Source organism: Tachysurus vachellii, chromosome 19, assembly GCF_030014155.1.
Source record: "Tachysurus vachellii isolate PV-2020 chromosome 19, HZAU_Pvac_v1, whole genome shotgun sequence".
NCBI lineage: Eukaryota > Metazoa > Chordata > Actinopteri > Siluriformes > Bagridae > Tachysurus > Tachysurus vachellii.
The window spans coordinates 14,450,377-14,475,116 of NC_083478.1; the positions used below are offsets into that span (position 1 = coordinate 14,450,377).

Below are 24,740 nucleotides of genomic sequence, written 5' to 3' on the forward strand. Positions count from 1 at the left end.
TATATATATATATATATACATATATATAATCATCTCATCTCATTTATATGTTGTTAACACAATTCTATTTCATTTGTCTTATGTGTTCATTTTTTCTAGAGTCTGGTGATGTGCAGTTTGGGTTATAAAAATGAACAGTCTTATTAATAGCAGATTGGTAGCTGGTGTATTTTTGGTAGCTGCTTATATATATATATATATATATATATATATATATATATATATATATATATATATATATATACTTTTTTTTTGTCTTGTCAGTTGCACTTTATGTGGCTAGGACTAACTTACTAAGTCCTTAGCCCTGTCTTTGTTTTGTGTGGCAACATGGTCCTGGAGAAACGTTGTCTCATTTCACTGTGTACTGCAACATCTATATATGGTTGAAATGACAATAAAAGCTTCTTGACTTGACTTGGTGACTTAAATAATAGGCTAAATCATTTTCATAGTTCACCCACCGCAGAAGTCCCCAAAACCACACTATGCCACTTTTATTAACCTCCAAGTGAAAACACTCATCTCACTCACTCATCTTCTACCACGGGTCACGGGGAGCCTGTGCCTATCTCAGGCTACATCGGGCATCAAGGCAGGATACACCCTGGACGGAATGCCAACCCATCACAGGGCACACACACACACACACACTCATTCACACACTACGGACAATTCCAGAGATGCCAATCAACCTACCATGCATGTCTTTGGACCGGGAGAGGAAACTGGAGTACCCGGAGGAAACCCCCGAGGCACGGGGAGAACATGCAAACTCCACACACACACACGGCGGAGGCGGGAATCGAACCCCCAACCCTGGAGGTGTGAGGCGAACGTGCTAACCACTAAGCCACCGTGTCCCCAAGTGAAAACAGAATAAGCCTATTCTCAGTTTGCATAATACGGGTACAACTTTTAATATAAAATATAAGAAGCCTTGAATGCAATCTAAAGAGGTGTGTCTTATTTATGAGTTCACATTTTTTAGTATTCTAATGTACCGCTCGAATTTCTCTTTCATTTTTCTAAAAACATGTTTCCCCATCATGTTTATAAGCACTTAAGATTTGTCTTATTTTTATAAGAGTGGAAAGCATTTCAGCCTAAGAGACAAGATCTTGGTCATCCTTGTTTTATTGCACATTTAATTTCAAATCACAAGCATATATGATTAGATAATTCAACTATTATATACACATACGTACGCGGCATAACTCCGGCAAAAGACGCGGATATAGCAACCGTAATTACCACTTCCGAAATAAATCAAATGCGTCATTGGACTGCAACCACTTGCCGGCGTTTGTGAGCATGCGCAGCATGTATATTTCCGGTCTCAACTGAGCCTTTAAGATATCTAAAGTGTCTTATAATAAGTATATCTTGGAATATTTATATTGCTTACGTTTTCTAACACATCACAGATTCATGCTTACTTTATTGCTTAACGCCTTTTTCTGCGCAGCATACTTGTTTCCGATCAACAGCCATGACTTCACTATGCAGGAAATGTCTCATTACAGGTACGACCAAACGCTATCTAATGAATCATAATACACTAGCTTATGTTCGTTAACTTGGAATTATTATAACAAAGTATCAAATAAATAATGTCATTTATTCACAACGAAGTAAATTACTACGACGTTTGTTTACATGCTTAGAAAATCGCTTGAAGAACCATAAAGACGAATTTTTCATATTGAGCTTCCATATTTGATTTTATTTAAAAATGGTTGTTAGTTCATGTTTTGCAATACATTCATGTAGTCATATATTTTATAAAAGTTTGCTTGTCCAGGGGTCAAATTCTTTGAGGAATGCTGCAATTCAAAAACAATAATCTTCTACAAGCACACTAGTAATGAGGCACGTTAGATTTATTTGTTGTATGCACAATATGGAAAATAATATCTGCATTACTTTGCAACTGCATTGCTTGTGGCATAGCTCAAGTAAAATGCTGATTTGAAGAGAATAAATGCCAAATATTATGTATTAATCACTGACTGTTAATCATTATACTACAGACTTTTACTTTCTCTCAAAATTGGCATCGGACAATCAAAAAATGTAAAAAGAGAGACGCTCACTCGTTAGCTGCATCAGCCAATTATATTACAGATTTTCACAATGTCTTACAATGACTTTTGTGTAAACCATTAGTAAAAATAGTTCTATTCATTTCTGCATTCAATACTTGCTATTGAAACTCACATTTGAGTTTATTAAGAGCACCTGCACATTCATTAAATTGTATAATTTGTCTCATTTGCTTGTAAAGTACATGTTTAATACCCAGAACTTTACTAGTCAAGTATGCTTTCATTTTATGGTTTGGTGAAGTTGTTAGTCAGCTATAGAGAGACATAAGCCTAACAATTCAGTTTAAATTTTAAACCACATACCTTTCTTTTCTGAACATTATACCATCAATTACTGTAAATGAAATTACTTATTGATATGGCACAAATTCTATTGTGCATGAATTGGATCTCACAGAAAAAACGTCTAAAAAGATACAAAGTTTTATTATTATTATTATTATTATTATTATTATTATTATTATTATTATTTTAGATTTATGGCCTGCTGACTATTGTTTTTAAAAAATCAGGCTTTGAAGCAACTTTGGCCCTTTATGTATGTACACTAAAGCACAAAATAATAAAATTGTGGACCTATTACTTGTTATTTCATTTTCTTAGCATCTACTTAAGAATGAATTTATGGGCATTTACTATTGCTTACATTCTTTTCTGCAGTTACACATAGTTTTTCTATCTGCAATAACTTCTCAGACTTGCAAGTGATTTTTTTCTGATTGTTTCCCTCATAAGAGACAGAATAAAGTCTATGTTTTACCATGCCTACAACAACTACTTGGAGAATGCATATCCATATGATGAGCTCCGGCCATTGACATGTGATGGACAGGATACATGGGGCAGGTATAAAAAACAATCATTGTGTTTTCACAGGTTTACACATTAAAGATGCCTTGGTCAAAATTACATGTCAACATGCACTTTCATAATTATGACATAAATCTAATATATTTTCTCTTTTAATACCACAGTTTTTCACTTACTCTTATTGATGCCCTGGATACCTTGCTGGTATGCATTTGTTTACAGATTTGTTCATATATGTATGGATTTATTTTGTTTTTAAAGATTTTGAATTCTATTTTATCCTAATTTTCTCTCAGATACTAGGGAACCACACAGAGTTTCAACGGGTGGCTGCCCTTTTACAGGACAGTGTGAATTTTGACATTGATGTAAATGCTTCAGTGTTTGAAACAAACATACGAGGTGAGAATCCAATATCTAGGTTGATTTAGCTATAAGAAGAACAACAAAACTGAACCAAAATGCTATGCAAAAACCAAATGCTTAAGTTATATTGCCAAACGTATGTCCTATATAGCCACCTATGTTATATAGCCAAACATAGGTGGACACCTTACTATCACACTCATATGAGGGCCCTTTTTTTAAGCTTTTGTTTAACTGGTATTAGAGGGCCTAGCCCAAACTTCTTTAACTTTATCTGCACACAAATAAAAAAGGAATGGTTTGCAAAGGTTGGTATGGAATAACATGAATGAGCTGCACAGATCCTTAACCTTTTCTGTCAACACATTTGGGATGAATTAGAATGGAAACTGTATCCCATGCGTTCTTGTGCAATGCTAAGCATCAGCTTCACTGATGCTCTTGTGGCTGAATCAGCAGAAAATCCCACACCTATGTTCCAAAAGCTTGTGACCTTCTCCAAGATGTGAAATTGCTTGTGTTAACTGTTTTGCATTTGTTTAACATTTGTTAGCATTCATTTTCTGTAATTACTGTGTAAAATACACAGTCATAAATTTAAATGTTACAAACATTTAAACTAAATGGTCAAATGCAATGTCCTTCATGCAGCAACAACACTAATATCCATGAGATTCTAAATCTTGTGGACAGACTTTTTGAAATTTCTTAAATTGTCAACAATGTGCTTTAATTGCTCATGTTAGTTCATCTGTGTATGGACTTCTGCAGTGGTTGGTGGTCTCCTCTCAGCTCACTTGTTGTCCAAGCAGGCTGGGATAGCTGTAGAAGAGGGATGGCCTTGCTCTGGTCCTCTTCTCCGCTTAGCTGAGGATGCAGCACGCAAACTTCTCCCAGGTGAGGAAACAACTTAGAATACAAACTTACATAACATGATATAACTTTTGCTTGATTTGCTTTCTAATTATGAAAGAATAAAACACTACTTTTTGCTTTTGTACAGTATACATTTAAAGTCTTATGCAAAGTTGTGGCCATCCCTGGACAAATTGCATATGTTTATTTTATAAATCAAAAAGGTCATACATTCTCCACAGGAAGCTCAAATTAACATATTACTGCTCATTTTAATTAACATTTGTTGAATTTAACACATTTCTGTTTCTAGTACTGCCCCATACAAATTAATCCACTAGAAATTCTACTAAGATATTCCTTTGGGTCCCGATTGGAAACATCTCATTGAAAATTTTTATAAATTAGAGATGCATCATGTTGAATATTAAAAACCTGAGAAATGGATAAATATGCAGCATAGTCTTTAAATGCACTCATTCAGATAAAGAGTAAAACAAATATTTCTACATCAAAATTGTAAGACTTTCTGTTTTGCAAATCCCATAGTGAATATAAAATTCTACACACCTCTGTTAAAGTGGTATGTTTTTGTGATGTAAAAAACAAACAAAACCAAGATATGTATAGGCATAGGGAAAGAATGGGCATCTCCTGTGCATAGCCCCATTCAGGTCACTCCACAGATTTCTGATTGGATTTAGATCTGGACTCTGGCTGGGCCATTCCAAAACCTTAATCTTTTTTTGTTGAAACCATTCCTTATTTATGGGTGTGCTTCTGGTCATATCTCTATAACTTAAGTGTTATAGCAGAAGCCTTAATTTTTTGGTACCAAAATTTACTGGTATTTAAAGCTATTCATTATCCCCTCCACTGTGGTTAAAGGTAGGTAAAAGCCACCTTAAACCATGATGCTGCCACCTTCATGCTTCACTGTGAAGATGTTTTTTTTCATCAGACCATAACATTATTCCACATGGTTTTAGGAAATTAGATGTATTTTTTGCAAACTAAAGGGCAACCAGCACTTGCTACAATTCTTTTAATGTTGCTGTAGGCCTCTTGGAAGCTTCCCTGAACAGATTATTATAGAGAAATATGTCAAAGTAGTTCGGGATATGTATGAGAGGAGTATGACAGCAGTGAGATGTGCTGTGGGTCAGATAGAGGACTTAAGGTGGGGCTACATCAAGAAGACGTGTATGAACTAGAGGGAGGGAAATGGAACAGTGAGGTTACGTGGGGCTGAGGTGCGTAAGAAGGTGCAGGAGTTTATGTATTTGGGGTCAACCGTCCAGTGCAGCGGGGAGTGTGGGAAAGAGGTGAAGAGGTAAGTGCAGGTGTTTGGGTAGAGCACCTCACTTTGTTTTCTCTGAATTAAAGTGCCCTTTTTACTCAATACATTTTACTCAATCATTTTAAACAGTTACATTTTTGTCCTCCAAGTGTTTATATCATTGTCCTGTTGATCACCTGCACCTGTAAGATGGAATTATATGTGTATAACTGTATTTCTGTGAACCTCCACAGTTCCTTGTCATTTGGAGCCTTTAGGAAGGCTTGCTGATATTTACGGTGAATACTGTTTCAAATACTGTTTCATACATTAATACATGATCTTGCTGGTTTGTTTGTATGCAAACAAGGGCTTTTCAGGTAACATCTCTGGTTACATGGCACTTAAACAACAGCAGTTACATGACTAACTTGGCTTTATCCTATTTCTAAGCTCATGGTGAAATTGTCCTCTCTAGCATTCCACACACCCACTGGTATGCCATATGGAACAGTGAACCTGCTGAGGGGTGTCAACCCCACTGAAACTCCCATAACCTGCACAGCTGGTGTTGGCACTTTTATCCTGGAGTTTTCCACCCTTAGCCATCTCACTGGTGATCCTGTGTTTGAAAATGTGGCTCGAAAGGCTCTCAGTGCCCTCTGGAAAACCCGCTCAGACATTGGCCTGGTAAGAATCACTCCCTTAGATTAATTTTATCAGTATTTGGGTGCCATGTACTGATCTAATTATCCTCTTATTTCATATATTTCATGTGTTTCTAGTTGTTACACTTCAATATCTGAATACTCCTTATGCTTGCCTGGATTAGGTTATCCACCAACACAACAAAAACTTGTGCATAAGTATTTAATTAGTTGTAAAGGAGCCATTTAATTGTTTTGTTTAATGTTGCTACTAATAAATAGTTTTATGTGCTGTCAGTTGATAACACCTCATGCTCTATGTAAATAAATAATAAATCAATACCATTTATAAGAGACAAGTTTCAGAATGATATGTTTGTTCTAAATGTTGGCCACCCTAGCACTCTGTAGTAAAGATACTGTTTCAATGCCATAATTATTTCTTGTCTAGCTTTGTGTATTTGAGATGAAATTACAATTTTTGTTCTTCAATTAGTTGTCTTTCCACTAGCAACTGCACTGCAGTCTCAGGAAACTGGTGACTGCTTAAAGCCTTGATGGCTTGCTTTAAAGGCTTTATCATGCCCTGTATCTGATCGCATTAGGTTCTTTTAAACAGCTGGTGTATACGTCGAAGTCCATGAGTGCAGACACAACTTTGCCAGAGACTGCAACAGACTTTGCCAGAGGGGCTTTTTACACCTGGTCACTATGCGTTTTATGTGATCGGATAGCTATCCAATTGTAAAAAGACCAGGGGTCTCATTTATAAAGCGTGCATACGCACAAAACGGGGCTGGAAACGTGCGTATGCCAGTTTTCGCGCAAAGGTTGTGATCTATAAAAATCAAACTTGTGCGCACCTTTAAGCAAACTTTGAGACGTGCGTACGCACATTCTGGAGACAAAGGGAATTGGCGACATAGATGGTGAGGTAGTGAACTGAAGTTAGATTGTAGAAAATACATGTGAGAAGAACGATAATAAGAATTAATGACATTTAATTTTCACCCCAGGGGGCACGGTGGCTTAGTGGTTAGCACGTTTGCCTCACACCTCCAGGGTCGGGGTTCGATTCCCGCCTCCACCTTGTGTGTGTGTGGAGTTTGCATGTTCTCCCCGTGTCTCGGGGGTTTCCTCCGGGTACTCCGGTTTCCTCCCCCGGTCCAAAGACATGCATGGTAGGTTGATTGGCATCTCTGGAAAATTGTCCCTAGTGTGTGATTGCATGAGTGAATGAGAGTGTGTGTGTGCCCTGCGATGGGTTGGCACTCCGTCCAGGGTGTATCCTGCCTTGATGCCCAATGACGCCTGAGATAGGCACAGGCTCCTCGTGACCCGAGGTAGTTCGGATAAGCGGTAGAAGCTGAATGAAAGAATTTTCACCCCATTTCATACGTTATATCCACATTATCATGAGGATTAAATCCAACAGTGTTATTTGTGCCGATTGTTTTAGGCTATATACATCTAGTAAAATCCAAACGTAATTCAAATTGTATTAAAAATAAAATAATAATAATAATAATCAGCGCTACTCCGTCCAGGGTGTATCCTGCCTTGATGCCCAATGACTCCTGAGGATAGGCACAGGCAGGGCCGGCCCTGGCCAATTTGCTGCCCTAGGCAAGATTTCACCTGGTGCCCCTTGAATCACAGACAATTGTGTTCCGATCATTTTGTTCATAAACTTACACAGAAACAAACTGCACAGCTTTGTCCTGTTTTTCTTTATTTTGAAAATATTTTGGAAACAAACTATATTAAAAAAACTATATTACGGAGACCTTGCTTTCCTTGCCTTTCTTACAGCAATAAAATATATATAATAAAATACTTCTCAGGTAATAAAATATATATACATATATATTAATAAAGATAATAATTTGGGTGCATGGGCGCCCCTAGTGGTGGGCGGCGCCCTTAGCATTTGCCTATTCTGCCTATGCGCAGGGCCGGCCCTGGGCACAGGCTCCCCGTGACCCGAGTAGTTCGGATAAGAATGAATGAATGAATAATCAGCGCTGCCTTACAGTCACATTGTCCACAACGGGAGCCAGGAGGAGATGGCGCGACTACATGTGATACAAAATAGCATGAAATACCCTTTTATTAGAGAACTGCAGAACACAGTGTAAAAACGAAATATTTTCATTAATGTACATATATCATAAAATGTCAAAGTCTGCAAATACAGTCATGAAGCACAATCGCTACTCATCATCGGTCCTAACTATTATGGTGTTCATTACAAAACCGTCATGAAGAAGCATGTGTTCACTATAACATTTTCATCTTAAATTTTCGCCCACAAATTAATGCTGTGATTTTGTCAAGGTGTTAACGATCAGTCTAATTGCTAGAAACATATAAATCCTCCGGTGACCCGGGTATGTAATGCTTCATGATGGCACTGCTGGCACTGTTGGAGGATTACGCCAATGGCAGAATAAGGAGAGAACGAGTTTTCAGGGACCATGATGATTTCCTTGCTAATAAGCCGATTTAGATTCCCTAGAGCTGTGCTCTTAGATCTATGTGTTGAATTGGGTCCAGTATTAGAGAGGGCAACACGCCGGAACCATGCCATCCCAGGTAAATTATTTACCAAAACAGGTAAATTATTTATATATAAAAAAACTATAAGTAATCCTCAACTTTGTCTCTAAGACCTTTTTGTATATGAAATAATTCTATTGGAATCTATCATCTCACCCTATAGGTCTGGTATATCACAGCCGTCCCTGAGTGCCATAATATCTGTCGTTTTGAATGGTATACTTAATATGGGTAGTCGATACATCAGGTTCCCCTACACTGTGCGAGAACAGGCCGAAATTAAAATGCAATTTGCAGCAATGTCTGGTTTCCCAAATGTAATCGGCGCAATTGACTGCGCTCATGTTGCTATAAGTTCACATCTGAAAATGAATTTGCTTATGTTAATAGAAAGCATGTGCATTCTATTAATGTGCAAATCATATGTGACTCCAACATGACCCTCACAAACATTGTGGCACGCTGGCCTGGTTCAACACATGATTCCTTTATCTTGACACATAGCAGTGTAGGGAACAGACTAAATGCAGGCGCAGTACGTGATGGCTGGCTTCTTGGTGAGTTTAACAATATTAAAAAGTAGAAACTGTAACAATTTTGTTTTTAATATAATTATAACAATGTTGCTTTTAATATAATTATAACCTGCAGGTGACAGTGGTTACCCCCTGAGACGCTGACTCCTCAACCTATTTTTAAACCTGCAGAGCGCAGAGAAAACTCATTATAACGAGGTCCACTCTCGTGCCCGCGCAGTGATTTGCATTGACTATTTATGGTTAAAAATGGGCGTGTACAGGGTGGGATTTCACGTATGCACATCTGTGGGTGATCTGTGATTTATAAAGGGAACATTGCTTAGAAGAGTGCGTACGCACAGTTTTATAAATTGGAATTTTTTTTGGCGTACGCCATTTTTGGCTTTTGGGCATACGTAAACTTTTAGTAGGGATCCTACGCACAGTTTTATAAATGAGACCCCAGGTCTAAATGCCCTCTAAAACGTCTAAACCAGGTCTAAATGTTTTAGAGACGGATATAATCCGATCGTTCAAACCACTGCAGGAGGTGGTGTGGGACGCATTTCAGATGAAACTGGACAGGTGTAAATGAATGTGGTTGTTCAAGCCACATACGTCAGCGCTGTACTCCTCCCAAACGGAAGTACATCACTCGCAAGTGATCTTTCACCCAGGTGTCTCTGGGTCTTAAAATGCACTGCAGCATTTTAAGCATTTTTTGCAGCGAAAATGCAGCAAACAGTAAATGCTGTTTTTTTTGTAGCACAACCGTCGTAACAAGTTTTTTCGTCTCCTTTTTGATTGCATTCTGAAATCCGCATACACCAAAACGTGTTCCATTTCAATTACCCACGAAATGAGGTAAAATATATTTGCATTTTGGGTGGGAGTAGAAATATCGGATTAATATCCGATTCGCCAAGACACATTTATGTGGCCTAATGTAAATAACAGTTTTAACAAATCAGATAGCTATCGGATCAGAGAAAACACATGAAGTGACCAGGTGTAAAAAGGCCCTTAGACCGAAGGAGGCCCTGTGTATCAAATACATTTCCAGGTAGCAAGACAGCAGCATATATGTCTGCTCTTTTATCAAGCTGCATGACTTATGCTGCATGATTCAGTTGCAGGATTTTCAGTGAAGTTGGTACAATGTTGTGAATGCCACTTATCAGGCCATTTTAGATGGGGTATTTTAAGATAAGATAAGATATACCTTTATTCGTCCCACAATGGGGAAATTTCTCTATAAGAGTATCAAAGAAATGCAAATATGTAAAAAAAATAAATAAATAAAGACATAATATAGTATACAGTATATACACAACACAATTTATAAATACGAAGAAGAAAAAAAGAGCCCACGAGTAAGTAGTTTCGCTAACAGACATATTGCACACAGGTAATATTGCACATTTTTAAAATTTGTTATTGCACTTGTGTTGTTAAAAAATACTTTGTTATTGTTATTATTGCAGTTAAACAGTAATACAGTGTGTGTTATGATGACTGGTTCACTGGGAGCAGCTTTGATTGTAAAGCCTCCCTTCTCAGGGAGAAAAGACCGTCTGTATCGCTGAGATACAGAGATGAAACCGTTTCATACAGGGGGTGAGAGTCGTTCTCCAGCAACGATGATAGTTTTGCTACCATCCTCCTTTCTCCCACCTCCTGTACAGTGTCCAGAGGAATCCCCAGGACTGAGCTGGCCTTCCTGATCAGCTTGTGCAGTAGAGATGCTGCTGCACAAGCATACCACACAATAGAATATTGCTGAGGCCACCACAGAGTCAAAAAAGGTCTTCAGTAGCTCTCCCTGCACTCCAAAGACCTTTGTCTTCTCAGCAGAAAGAGTCTGCTCTGTCCTTTCTTATAGATTGCCTCAGTATTGTCTGTCTAGTCCAGTTTGCTGTTCAGATGAACATCCAGGTATTTGTAAGAGTCCACTCTCACAGTGTCCTTTCCCTGAATGTTTACTGATGGTAATGCAGATTATTGTACATTAATACATTTAATTTTTGCCAAGGGGACTAACAGCTGTGGAATATGCATTCTATTTCTGAACACTAGCTGCACAAAGTGGATGGGATGACACTGCGCTGTGAGCAGTTTTCAGAGACAGACCTAAGTCACTGTGATGAGTCAATGTGATGAGTCATTACATTATCACAGTTTGTAAATCTGGCTATTCATTTGGACAATCTAATAAGCAACCAGCCATCAATGGTAAACATTGATCCACGCCCTAAGAATGTCAGCAACGGCTGTCCCTGCAACTTTGCTTTTATTGCTACCTGCCCTGTTAAGGCCACCCAGGTTAAACTCTCCCACAGTCATCACAGTCTCTCACTACAAGCAATTATGATCAATGCCGGTCAGAGCTGCTATGTCTCGGCCCTTAACTAGCCATAACCCTGATTCACTGGACCAAGAACTCAACATCCATACTGTGCCAAGTGCCGGTGCCGTAAAAATCACTGGCATAGACAATCAGCCCATTAGAGATGATTGTCAAACAGCAGATAGTTCCTCTAGAACTTCAGTGGGGACTATTTTATACACTGACCATCACCCTGTTTGTCGTTTCCTCTCCACTGACCCCAGTGCCCTGACTTCATCTCCCTCGCATCTCCTGTTTGCATGATCCTCACATCTCCTGTTTGAAGGAAACTTGTACACTAGTCCCCCAATGTCAAGAACATTTAAGGAGAAACTTACCATTACCGTGAAAAAACGCATGAAGTGACCAGGTGTAAAAAGCCCCCTAGAGAATACATTGAAAAAGCCTTGACAAATGGTTTTATATATTCTTCAACTTTCCCCACTGCTGCTGGTTTCTTCTTTGTAGAAAAGAACTGCCAGTTCCCCAACATCCATGGTCTCACCTGGCAGCAGATTTCATCACAGGTCTGCTGATGTGGTTTTACTACGATCCTTTCTGTCATAGACTGTTTATCTGTGGGCAGACTAATTCCCCTGAAAGGACTAAATACGGCTTTAAAATATCTTATGGCTGAAAATGACATTGGTTGAGCGAGTTCCTCCCATGGGCCAAACCATTGATTTACTCCTCCACAGGATCAAATCTGTTTAAGTGTGTGCTTGCATCCCAGCTTACCTTGTTCCAATGGTCTGGGGAACTGTCTAATGCCCTGCAGTGGATGAGTGGCTCTGGCAGAGCAGGTTCATATGGGAAAGGTGCCCACATACAGCTACAGTGTGCTTTAACTCTTTTTTTTCATCAAAACCAAGGCTACTGAACTTTAACTTTATTTGAATATATTGTCTTCTGGTAAGGTAGGTTTCTGATTTTGGGTACTATCTATTTAACTCACTTTGTACCAGAGTAGTGTAGTGTGATTTGAATTTTGTTACATTCTATAGCATTGTTGATCTTATAGTGTTGGTATTTGCTTAGTAGTTCTCTCAGCTGATTAATCAGGAGTAGTTTTAGTCTCACTTAAGGTGTGAATTGTGGGCAGGGCTTACTTTTTTAAATTGAAGGTTTGTAAGTATTCCACCCTCACACAAGAAACTCTTGGTTGACTGCAGTTATGTGTCTCAAACCCATCTCTGTAGTCACCTCTTACCATCGCAGGCGCTCCCGTCTACAGTGCAGAGGTCACATTTCCAGTAACCTCATCTACCCTCCTCTGGAATTGCCAGTCTACTGTAAGGAAAGCTGATTTTATCTCTGCTTTGGATTCCTACCACTCCTTTGATTTTCTTGTGCTAACAGATATCTGGATATCCCCACAGAACACAGCTACACCAGCTGCTCTATCCTCTGCCTATGCTTTCTCTCACTCACCATGAGAAATGGGCAGGGGTGGTGGTGCAGGTATACTGGTGTCAGAGATGGTGTTTCACACTTCTCCTTTTGTCTCATTTAACCATCTCCTCCTTTGAAGTCCATGCCATTTCAGTTACCTCTCCAAGCAACCATGTCATCCGTTGTCTACTGCCCTCCTGGTCCACTAGGAGACATCCCGGAAGAAATGGACACATTGCTTAGTGCTTTCCCTTCCAACAGCACTCCCCCGACAGTGTTTGTCGATTTCAACCTCCCCTTTGTCAAGCTTCAATCTTCTTTCTTCCTGACTCTTCTGGACTCGTTTGCCCTGACACTCAACAGCTACGTCTCCACTCACAAAGGAGGCAATGTCCTAGACCTGATTAGCAATGTCCTAGACCTGATAGTCCTTACTTCTACCCCACTACACATCTTGTTCTGGTATCCCTTCACTTTCTATATCCTACCTAAATGTATCCTACCCTCTCTCTTGCCTGCTGCAACCTCCACTATGTCTCCCCTTCTTATGTAAGTTCTCCCTGACTGCACCGACATTTCACAGTCTGGTTTCTCTTTGTTGTTGCATTTCTCAATGGTCGCAGCAGAAGAGATTTTACATCTCATCCAGTCTTGCAATCCTACCACCTGCCTGTTGGATAGACTCCCTTACACTATGCTCCAGACCATCTCGCAAGACCTTCTGCCCTTCATTACTACTATCATCAATGGATCTATAGCATCTGGTCATGTACCACCTATCTTCAAGAAAGCAAGGGTTATTCCTATCTTAAAGAAACCTTCTCTGGATCCATCAGACATCAGTAACTACAGACAGGTATCACTTCTCTCATTTCTTTCAAAAATTCTTCAACGCATAACCACCTCTTCTCCAGCCTCCACCCAGCCACCATTCCCCCCAGCTCTAACAGTGTGATGATTATGTAAGGTTACTGTTCAACAGTCAAAAAGTTAAGGTTCCTGGCCCTGACCAGGGGTCTCATTTATAAAACTATGCGTAGGATCCCTACTAAAAGTTTACGTATGCCCAAAAGCCAAAAATGGCGTACGCCAAAAAATATTCCGATTTTATAAAACCGTGCAGTTACCGTTACCTGTAAGCAATGTTCCCTTTATAAATCACAGATCACCCGCAGATGTGCGTACGTGAACCAGCCTCAAATCCCGCCCTGTACACGCCCATTTGTAACCATAAATAGTCAATGCAAATCACTGCGCGGGCACGAGAGTGGACCTCGTTATAGAGAGTTTCCTCTGCGCTCTGCAGGTTTAAAAATGGGGTGAGGAGCCAGCGTCTCAGGGGTAGCCACTGTCGCCTTGCAGGTTATAATTATATTAAAAGCAACATTGTTATAATTATATTAAAAACAAAATTGTTACAGTTTCTACTTTTTAATATTGTTAAACTCACCAAGAAGCCAGCCATCACATACTGCGCCTCCATTTAGTCTGTTCCCTACACTGTTATGTGTCAAGATAAAGGAATCATGTGTTGAACCAGGCCAGCGTGCCACAATATTTGTGAGGGTCATGTTGGAGTCACATATGATTTGCACATTAATAGAATGCACATGCTTTCTATTAACATAAGCAAATTCATTTTCAGATGGTGCACTTATAGCAACATGAGCTCAGTCAATTGCGCCGATTACATTTGGGAAACCAGACACTGCTGCAAATTGCATTTTAATTTCGGCCTGTTCTCGCACAGTGTAGGGGAACCTGATGTATCGACTACCCATATTAAGTATACCATTCAAAACGACAGATATTATGGCAATCAGGGACGGCTGTGTATACCAGACCTATAGGGTGAGATGATAGATTCCAATAGAATTATTTCATATACAAAAAGGTCTTAGAGACAAAGTTGAGGATTACTTATAGTTTTTTTTATATAAATAATTTACTTGTCTGCCAAATCCCGCTTGAAACAGCCGGTTGCCAAGAACCCCAGAGTGGTGAGGACTTGTATTTGGACTGGGATGGCATGGTTCCGGCATGTTGCCCTCTCTAATACTGGACCCAATTCAGCACATAGATCTAAGAGCACAGCTCTAGGGAATCTAAATCGGCTTATTAGCCAGTCATCAACATGGGCCAAGAAATTATCATGGTCCCTGGAAACTCGTTCTCTCCTTATTCTGCCATTGGCGTAATCCTCCAACAGTGCCATCATGAAGCATTACATACCCGGGTCACCGGAGGATTTATATGTTTCTAGCAATTAGACTGATCTTTAACACCTTGACAAAATCACAGAATTAATTTGTGGGCGAAAATTTAAGACGAAAATGTTATAGTGAACACATGCTTCTTCATGACGGTTTTGTAATGAACACCATAATAGTTAGGACCGATGATGAGTAACGATTGTGCTTCATGACTGTATTTGCAGATTTTGACATTTTATGATATATGTACATTAAGGAAAATATTTCGTTTTTACACTGTGCTCTGCAGTTCTCTAATAAAAGGGTATTTCATGCTATTCTGTATCACATGTAGTCGCGCCATCTCCTCCTGTGCTCCCGTTGTGGACAATGTGACTGTAAGGCAGTGCTGATTATTCATTCATTCACTCATTTTCTACCGCTTATCCGAACTACTCGGGTCATGTGGAACCTGTGCCTATCCTCAGGCGTCATTGGGCATCAAGGCAGGATACACCCTGGACGGAGTAGCGCAGATTATTATTATTATTATTTTATTTTTAATACATTTTGAATTCCGTTTGGATTTTACTAGATGTATATAGCCTAAAACAATCAGCACAAATAACACTGTTGGATTTAATCTTCATGATAATGTGGATATAACGTATGAAATGGAGTAAAAATTAAATGTCATTAATTCTTATAATCGTTCTTTTCACATGTATTTTCTACAATCTAACTTCCTCACGACCTCACCATCTGTGTCGCCAATTCCCTTTGTCTCCAGAATGTGCGTACGCACGTCTCAAAGTTTGCTTAAAGGTACGCACATTCTCCCATCAAGTTTGTTTTTTATAGATCATAACCTTTGCGCGAAAACTGGCGTACGCACGTTTCCAGCCCCGTTTTGTGCGTACGCACGCTTTATAAATGAGACCCCAGGTGACTCCATCCTGCCTGAAAACCAGTGTGAGCTAGCTAGCACCTTTACATTGATCTTCATAGGTAACTGGAACTGAGCATGGTTTAATCATGTTTCAAGTGTTAAACCATAATACCAGTTCCCAAAAAACCTGCATCTCAGGACTAAACAACTTGGCCAATACCTGATCAATAAAGCTGATTCTGATTATTCTTAGAAGGGTTTCAGTAGCTTCTCGTATTATGTTTAAATAAAAATATATGTATGGGCCACAGGTTGATGATTTCGAAGAAGATATTTGTGAAATTAAATCGGTTAGTCAATGGGGAGTGAAACATTCTAAGCCCTTGTTACATGCTGATCAGAAATGTTAATTATCCAGCTGTCAAATTGTTTGGTATCAAATTAAATGGTCTGAATTTTCTGCCTATTCTCAGTATTTCTATTGAAATAGTTCATGAAGTCTTTTCTGCAGCATACTGATATGCGCTTTCTATAGCGGTTGATTTTGCTACAGTATCAAATAATGTAGGATTTTTTTTTTTAAATCTTCAATTAGGGTGTAGACACTGATCTAGCAGCTGTTTTTTTAATAGCTCTTTTTTATAGCTTTTTTAAACAGAATTCAATGCTAATTGATTACTACCAATTTAGTTTGATGCCTTTTACATTCTAATTTCCTAGTGGATTGTTTTAAGTTGCATATTGTAACGAGGAGTCATAAGGCTGAAGGATCCATTTGCAGCTGTTTTAATGAACACACTCAAAATCAGACAGGCAGGGTTAGGGCAGGCAAACACAATATCAGAGAGCACACAGAAATCGGTAACGGCGAAACAGGCAGAAGGTCGGGGCAGGCAGCAAACGATCAGAAAAACCAATACACAGAAACAGAATCGAAACCAGACTAGGAATCACACAGAAACGCTCAGAACGATTGCCAAAGCAAATCGAGACTTCGCACCGGCGTGGAGTTCAAGTTCAGCTTATGTAGGAAGTGGTTGATGAGGAACAGGTGGCGATGTAATCAGTGTCGGCGATGGATTCTGGGGAGTGTAGTCCGGAAGAGCTTTAATATTCTAGAGACGCTTCTCTGTGCTGGTGTTCAGGAGGTGCGTGCAGTGCGCTGACCATGACACATATGATTATCATTTTATTAGGGAGCTAGTATTTTTTCCAGCTGTTAGTGACTCTCAAAATTACAAGCATAAATAGAACTTTACTATACATTTAATTTGGACTATACAAGACAATACAGACGATGTGAGACAATATAGACAGTACAAGTATTAAATAGAAATACAGAATATGACAGATCAGTTATGTACATAAAGTGTGAGAGTGCATGGTAGTGCAAATAACACTATTGTGCAGTATTATGCTTTTGTACAATATACAGCAGCAGAAGTGTGTAACATATACTGATGTGATGTCTGACAGTTCTGATAATGTGGTACTTATAGATATGAAACATGGAATATAATTATGGTTGCCTGGAGAAAGAAACTGTCCCAAACCAGATGGTGATTGATGTGCACAGGACAGATTCAATGACTGCAGTTTAGAACTGCATAAACAACAACTGTGGCAGACCATACTTCCTTAATTGAAGAAGAGAGTACATCTGCTGGGCCTTTTTGATAATGGAGTTCATGTTGCACTCCCATTTCATTTCTTGGGAAATGGAAGTGCCCAGAAACTTGAAGGACTCCATGATGACACAGGGCTATTGGATATTGAGTAAGGTCCACCATCATCTCCACAGTTTTGAGTGTTTAGCTCTAGGCTAAACTACACCATATCACCAGCCGCTTCACCTTCTGCTGGTATGCAGACCTATCGCCATCTTGGATGAGTCCGATGAGCATAGTATCAACTGCAAATTTCAGGAGTTTAACAGTTGGGTCACTTGCAGTCATTAGTATAGAGGGAGAATAGCAGTTGAGAGAAGACAAATCCCTGAGGAGGGCCAGTGCTGACTGTCTGAATATTGGAGGTAAAACCTCCCAGGCTCACCTGTTGTTTCCTGCCTGTCGTGAAGCTGGTCAACAGACAGAATCCGGGCATATGTCCCTGGGCAGTGAAGGTGTTGCAGACTGTAGTGCAGCCTAATGTTGACTGTGTCATCCACTGATCTGTTTGCTGGGTAGGCAAATGTAGGGGATCCAACAGCTGTTCTGTTACAGTCTTTAGGTGCGCCAATACCAGCTGCTCAATTGCCTGGAGTTGTTGGCAGCAATGGCCAAGGTCCTGCACCATTAATTATTATTATTACCAAATATTAGTGTATTTCAATATGTTAAAAATGCTAAGAATTCAGACATACTAATCCATTTGATTACTGCTTTTTGCCAACTTTATAATGGGGGTAAGTAATATTTATATGCAGCTCTAGAATTTGGATAAAGATTCAGAACTTACTGAATGAAAGTTTCAGGTCAATTGGACTTATGGTTCATAAGAAGGTTTTCTGAACAATGTCCCATCCCCTATTAATAAGGGATAGTTGAGGCAGAAACTTAATTCTAGGATTCTAGAAAATTATATAGTAGGTTTTGCAAACTATGCAAATTAGCAAAAAATCTGCTTGAGATTTATCCAAGGAATCAGGAGAGACAAAAATAATTTGTTTCCAAGCCTCACAATTCTTGAGGTATGGTCTTACAAAAAAAAAAAGTTTGTGCTATGCTGCTCTATTGCTCCATTAGCCCAGAGTAAAACAATTTGGTGTTTCTTCCATTTAGATATCTCTAAATGTGGGACCGGATTGCAAAGAATTTTTTGGCAGAAAAATATCAATAAGTAAATAGGTAATAACGGCAATAATTTGGTAGATAGATACCAAAAACTTTGGTGTTGGTTTTGACAAAGCCAGTCTGAAAATTTGGAACCATTTCATAAGGTTGAAAACAGAAAGATTGGGTGACTGACAGACAGAAAACTGTTATTGGAAGAAAGCTAAAAAAAAAAAAAAAAAAAAAAAGATACAAGTAGAAAGAGCAATGGAGTGGGAGAGTGACACACAGATATATTAACTGCAACAAAGATCTAGGTTTTAAAACTTAGTGTCAACAAACATGACATGACAAATGACAAACTGAAATGACAAACTTTCATCATGCAATTAGCAATATTGTGGGGCCGTTTATTGCTGTTTGTTTACTTATGGCAACATAAGATATACATAATCCTAAATTGAATTGAGGGTTAATTATTTTAAAAATTAATCACTGTATCTCTTCTCAGGTTGGGAACCACATTGATGTCATTACATCAAAATGGGTTGCTCAAGATGCAGGAATTGGGGCAGGAATTGATTCATACTTTGAGTACTTGTTAAAGGGTGCAATCATGCTGCAAGATGAAGAACTTCTGAACATGTTTTATGGTATGCAGACATGATATTCTATATTAAAATTACTGCCACTATTGTCTTGTACCACATTTCCTTAATACACCTTGAAAATTTCTCAGAATGTCATGGCATAATGAGTACTCATTGTTATTTGACTTGAACTGTTTTTGTATTGCAGAGTTTGATAAGTCCATAAAGAACTACACAAAATTTGATGACTGGTACTTATGGGTGCAAATGCATAAGGGTACAGTTTCCATGCCTATATTTCAATCTCTGGAGGCATTCTGGCCTGGTCTGCAGGTGAGAGCAAAGATAGTGTCTTCTATATTAGGACAACTAGATCTTTCTGCCTCACATATGAATCATTCAGCAATCCCTTGGTGTACTTGTTAACCCAATGTGCATATTTGGTTTGTATAAAACAATATTAGAGTCTTGTGGGGGATGTAGAGAGTGCGACAAGGACGTTTCATAACTACTGTACAGTGTGGCGTCAGTTTGGTGGCCTTCCAGAGTTTTACAGCATTCCACAGGGATATACTGTAGACAAGCGAGAAGGATATCCTCTACGACCAGGTATGTGCATACAGAAAATGGCAACAAAATAGGGTAAAATAGTGAACAAAATAGCGTTTTGTATGTTATGATGTTTGATTAAGTTATAAAGCGCACACTGCATTAATTCGATTTTAGATGGTTTTAGAAGTGTAATTTTGGGTACTAATTTGCCACCTGTGGCTAGCAGTTGAAGGATTACTGCACTCTCCAGACAGGGCCTTTCTTCATACCTGTACTTACCATTGTTTATGTTTTGCTACTGTTTTATGTAACTGGGAGACTGCAAACAAGTTTGAGTTGCTAAGTGCTGTTACACTGTCGGTTCTGAAAGACACTGACAAAAAGAACGGCAACTACCAAGCTGTCATTGGAAACTTACATTTTTTTTTTAAATTTCACATGCAAACATGACACAGCATGACACATTTTTCAAATTGTTAAAACTTGCTACGACTGTGCAAAAAACTAACATCAGTAACAAAAAAAATAATTGCTTTACTTTTTTTTCCCCCAGAGTTGATAGAGAGTGCAATGTACTTGTATAAGGCCACAGGTAACCCAACATTTCTCCAGATAGGACGGGATGCAATAGAGTCCATAGAGAAGATAAGCCATGTTAAATGCGGATTTGCAAGTGTAAGTACTTCAAGTTAATTCAAGAATCTTTTATTGTCATTTTATCCAAATATAGCTAATGCAATACATCGTGAAATGAGACTGCGTTTGGCAGGAGGGTGACGAATGAGTGCGATGGGTGTGTGGGGTCATCCACAATGCTGTTGGATTTGCGGATACAGTGTGTAAATGTCTGTGATAGAGTGAAGAGTGACTCCAATGATATTCTCAGCTGTCCTCACTATATGCTGCAGGGTCTTATGATCCGAGACATTGCAATTCCCAAACCAGGATGCTCTCACCACTTGAGTGCTTACCCAGTTTTCTCCCCACAGTTACTCCACACTGACGAAAACATTTAGAATTAAGACATTCACACACAAAAAATGTATGTACAGTCATGAAAAAATTAGGAAACCCCATGAAAACCTGTTTTTTCTTTTATTTATTTAAATAATTATATGGGCATTTTATTTTCATTTTAACAATATTGGAAGATTTAAGTAATATAACCAGGTCATTTTTAAATGATCCATAAAATGTCAATTAAAAAAAAATCTTGTAAAATGTAAGCACACCCCCACATTTATTTGTAGTTAAAATGGATAAAATTACTTATAGGTGTATCACATCAGGTGCAAATTGTTGTATTTATACCTCATAGATATTTAGTTTATTTTGTTCTTAATTGTTGAAGTGATAGGTGAATCTCCATTGTGAGATCCAAATAGCTCGCCAAGGACTTCAGAAAGTAGATTGTTGATGCTTGTGACTCTGGTAAGGGATATAAAAAGATTTCAAAAGAATTTGTAATCAGTCATACCACTGTATGAAAATCATTTGCAAGTGGGGAACATTTAAAACAACTGCGAAAATGGCTAGGTCAGGCCATCCAAACAAATTCACCCAGAGATGTTTAAAAAAAACCCTAAAATATCATCACAGAACCTACAGCAAGCTTTTGCTACAGTTGATGTCAAAGTGCATCAGAAAGAGACTGCACAACATTAATTTTCATTGGAGATGTGCAAGGAGGAATAATTTGCTTACATGAAAAACACAAGGGCAAAGACGTCTGGAATAATTTGCTTTGAACAGATGAGTCTACAATTTAATTATTTGGAGAATATAATAGAGGGCATGTTTTGCGTAAACCAAATGCAGCATTTCAGAACCTCATACCAACTGTGAAACATGGAGGTGGAAGTGTTATGGTTTGAGGATGCTTTGCTTCAGCAGGACCTGGCCAGCTTATCATCATAGAATCCACTATAAAATTGTATCAGAAGGGGCTTGAGGAACATGTGACATCTGTGAAAAAATTGTAGCTGCAGTGGAACTAGACCTTGCAATGTGATAAAAAAAATTACCAGTAAATCCACCAAGGACTCCCTGAAAAGTAAAAAACTGAGAGTTCAGGAATGCCAAGTCAAAGCCCAGATTTAAATCCTATTGAGATCTTGTAGGGTGATTTGAAATGGACTGCATGCAAAAACCCCACAAACAGCACACAGCTGAAAGAATTCTGCACTGAAGAGTGGCTGAAACATTCTTCCAGTTGTAAGAAATTGCTACAAGAAACGTCACATTGAGGTTAATTCACCTAATGGGGGAAATACTAGCTACTAGAGCATAAGATGTCCTAGCTTTTTTTCCAGATGAAATATCCATTTTGTTGATTTTTTTTTTTTGTTGTTGTTGTTGTTTGCAGCAATTACATCACTTTCATCTACAGGTACAAATGAAAACAATATCAGAAATTGAACATTTTGTCATTTCTTAATAAAGAACTTTTAATAGGGTCTCCTAATTTTTTCACATGACTGTATGTATGTATATATAGTAGCAGTTTCCATAGGTTTTGGGAGTTGCTAGGTGGAGTCTCCATGATCCATGATGTGAAAAAAAAGTTGGGTGCATCAGACGAAGCACAGAATACAGTAGAAAATATCAGGGTGAATAATCAGTTTTTTTATATATATAAATATATATATATATATATATATATATATATATATATATATATATATATATATATATATATATATATATATATATCATTATTCAACAATCCATGGACATTACATGTCAGTCATTCTATGTTTTAATTTTTTGTATCTTCATAAAAAAAGTTAACTGTATTAACCCTTTCCTCAGGTTTGCTACCTTTATACCTTCTTGTTCATTTTTATTTTTTGTTTGTTTGTTTCCAAAGGTGAAAGATGTTAGAGACCACAAGCTGGACAACCGCATGGAGTCATTCTTCTTGGCTGAAACTATTAAGTATCTTTACTTGCTGTTTGATCCTGACAATTTTATTCACAACACAGGCACAACATATGTGCTCGGCGGGGCACATGGCGACTGCATTCTGGGGGCCGGGGGTTACATATTTAATACAGAAGCACATCCAATTGATCCGGCTGCTCTGCATTGTTGTAGTAAGGACCAAGATGAGCACTTGGAGCTGCAGGACATCCTCCTGAGATTAACAGAGCATGATAACCCTTCTGAGGATCAATCAGTGGAGTCTTTGGAAGACAGAAATTCAGAAGGAATAATATTAAGCCCTGAAGAGAGAAGAAATGCATTTCAGTTCTCCTGCCCAACGCAAAATTTTAGTGCTCGTTTTGCAGTCATGGGTCAAGTCTTTTCTGACAACCCATGAGCAGAAATTGTTCTAAGATTAAGATGCAAACAATAAATTTTTTTTTATATATATATACACTGAAAATATGTAAAACTGTGTGTGGCACACAAACAAATGTGTGTGGCAAATGTGTGTAAAAACCTGTCTGATGTCACCAGGTCTGAATAAAAATTCTAAAATAAGAATTAAAATGTAAATGTATGATTAAAGAAATTAAATAATTGTTTTATGCAGTTTTATATAAAAAATATTAAACACTACCAGCAAGGGATGACATGCATAAATCAGATAATGGTAAAGAACTGTTTGATGTTCACAATGGGACAATTGCCAGATAGGACTATATCTAGAGAGTTCAGAGGATAATGACCAAAACTCTAATAAGCGCACAACCTACTATGGTGAAAAGAAAAAGCATCTAAGGGTGTGCAACATGCAAAACCTCTGGTGGATATGCTTGTAATGATGGTTCCATTTTTTTTATTTGTTTGTTTTAAGTTCGGGTGCCAGACAGGGTTAGACACCTGTCAATTTTAATAAATTCAGGATAGTTCAATAAAAAAACACCAGTTACAAATTTTGAAAAACAGACATTTTTCGAACATCAAAATAGACCCAACATAATGTTTTCACCAAACATCTAAAAATGGAAAGAAAATAGATAAAATAAAAGGAACAAAAAGAAACATTCACAGTTAAACTAAAGAAGTGTCTAATGGATTGAATAGTCCCTGTGTTCACGCTTGCTTACCTTCACAACCAGACACTGGCAATTTGAGCACATCTCTTTAAAAATACCATATCAGATACTTATGAAATGATGAGTTGAATTGAGACAATTAAACAAAACAAAACTAACAAAAGCAATGAAAGAAAATGCTTAGGTGTGAGTGAGTGAATATATGTGTGTTATGGTACAGCCAGCCTTATGTAGGCATATTGTTTGGAGTATCTTGGGGTTCAGGAAAATACTGGGAGTATTTTTTGCTGTATTGACCTGGACAATCACTATGGTACACCCATGCCAGCAGCCAAACCAGAAAAATAACGTTTTACCACGGCTTCCGTACCTACATTTGCATGCCGTCAGTGCCAGGTAATTATAATCCACTCTTCCAGGTCACTATTCAATGACTTCACTTTCAATCTTCCATACAAAACTGTCTTACTCAGGCAAAGTAGCTCAATAAGCTCCCTTGTAACACGTAGGTTCACTGGTTGCAGAGTAGCTTGCTGTTTTTCAGTGAAATGGTTTTTCACACCATTCTTTAGATTTCACCAAAGATTGTGCAACTTCCGTCTTGAACATGCCTCTTTTTATACTCTAATTTATTTATACTATAATTTAGTAATTATTTTCCTTAATTGGTCGACAGCCTAAAGCATAAACAGTGGTGCCGGATACATTCTGCCGCATGCTGTAGCAGCGGAAGACCACATCAGGTTCTACACCTGTAAGCCAAGAACTGATTTCTACTACTGACCTATAAAGCAGTGAATGGTCGTCTTTGGCAAGTGGTGG

At 38.3% G+C, this 24,740-nt stretch overlaps 1 protein-coding gene across 1 annotated transcript; it reads left to right on the plus strand.

Moving 5' to 3' along the window:
- Positions 1-1,298: 1,298 nt before the first annotated feature.
- On the plus strand, positions 1,299-23,440 carry edem2 (ER degradation enhancer, mannosidase alpha-like 2). Its single transcript, XM_060893674.1, has 11 exons — positions 1,299-1,526; positions 2,844-2,954; positions 3,083-3,122; positions 3,215-3,320; positions 4,056-4,181; positions 5,897-6,108; positions 19,284-19,425; positions 19,571-19,695; positions 19,827-19,971; positions 20,468-20,589; positions 22,784-23,440. Exons 1-11 carry the CDS (start codon positions 1,432-1,434, stop codon positions 23,234-23,236), a joined length of 1,677 nt encoding a protein of 558 aa, XP_060749657.1. The 5' UTR covers positions 1,299-1,431; the 3' UTR covers positions 23,237-23,440.
- Positions 23,441-24,740: the final 1,300 nt, after the last annotated feature.

What these genes read in the sequence shown, in the direction of transcription:
- edem2 (XM_060893674.1), top strand. Translation starts at nt 1,432, where the DNA reads ATGCTTACTTTATTGCTTAACGCCTTTTTCTGCGCAGCATACTTGTTT. An exon ending in CATTCTGGCCTGGTCTGCAG is followed by an intron (nt 19,696 to 19,826) that starts GTGAGAGCAAAG and finishes AAACAATATTAG; the next exon opens with AGTCTTGTGGGGGATGTAGA. An exon ending in AGGATATCCTCTACGACCAG is followed by an intron (nt 19,972 to 20,467) that starts GTATGTGCATAC and finishes TTTTTCCCCCAG; the next exon opens with AGTTGATAGAGAGTGCAATG.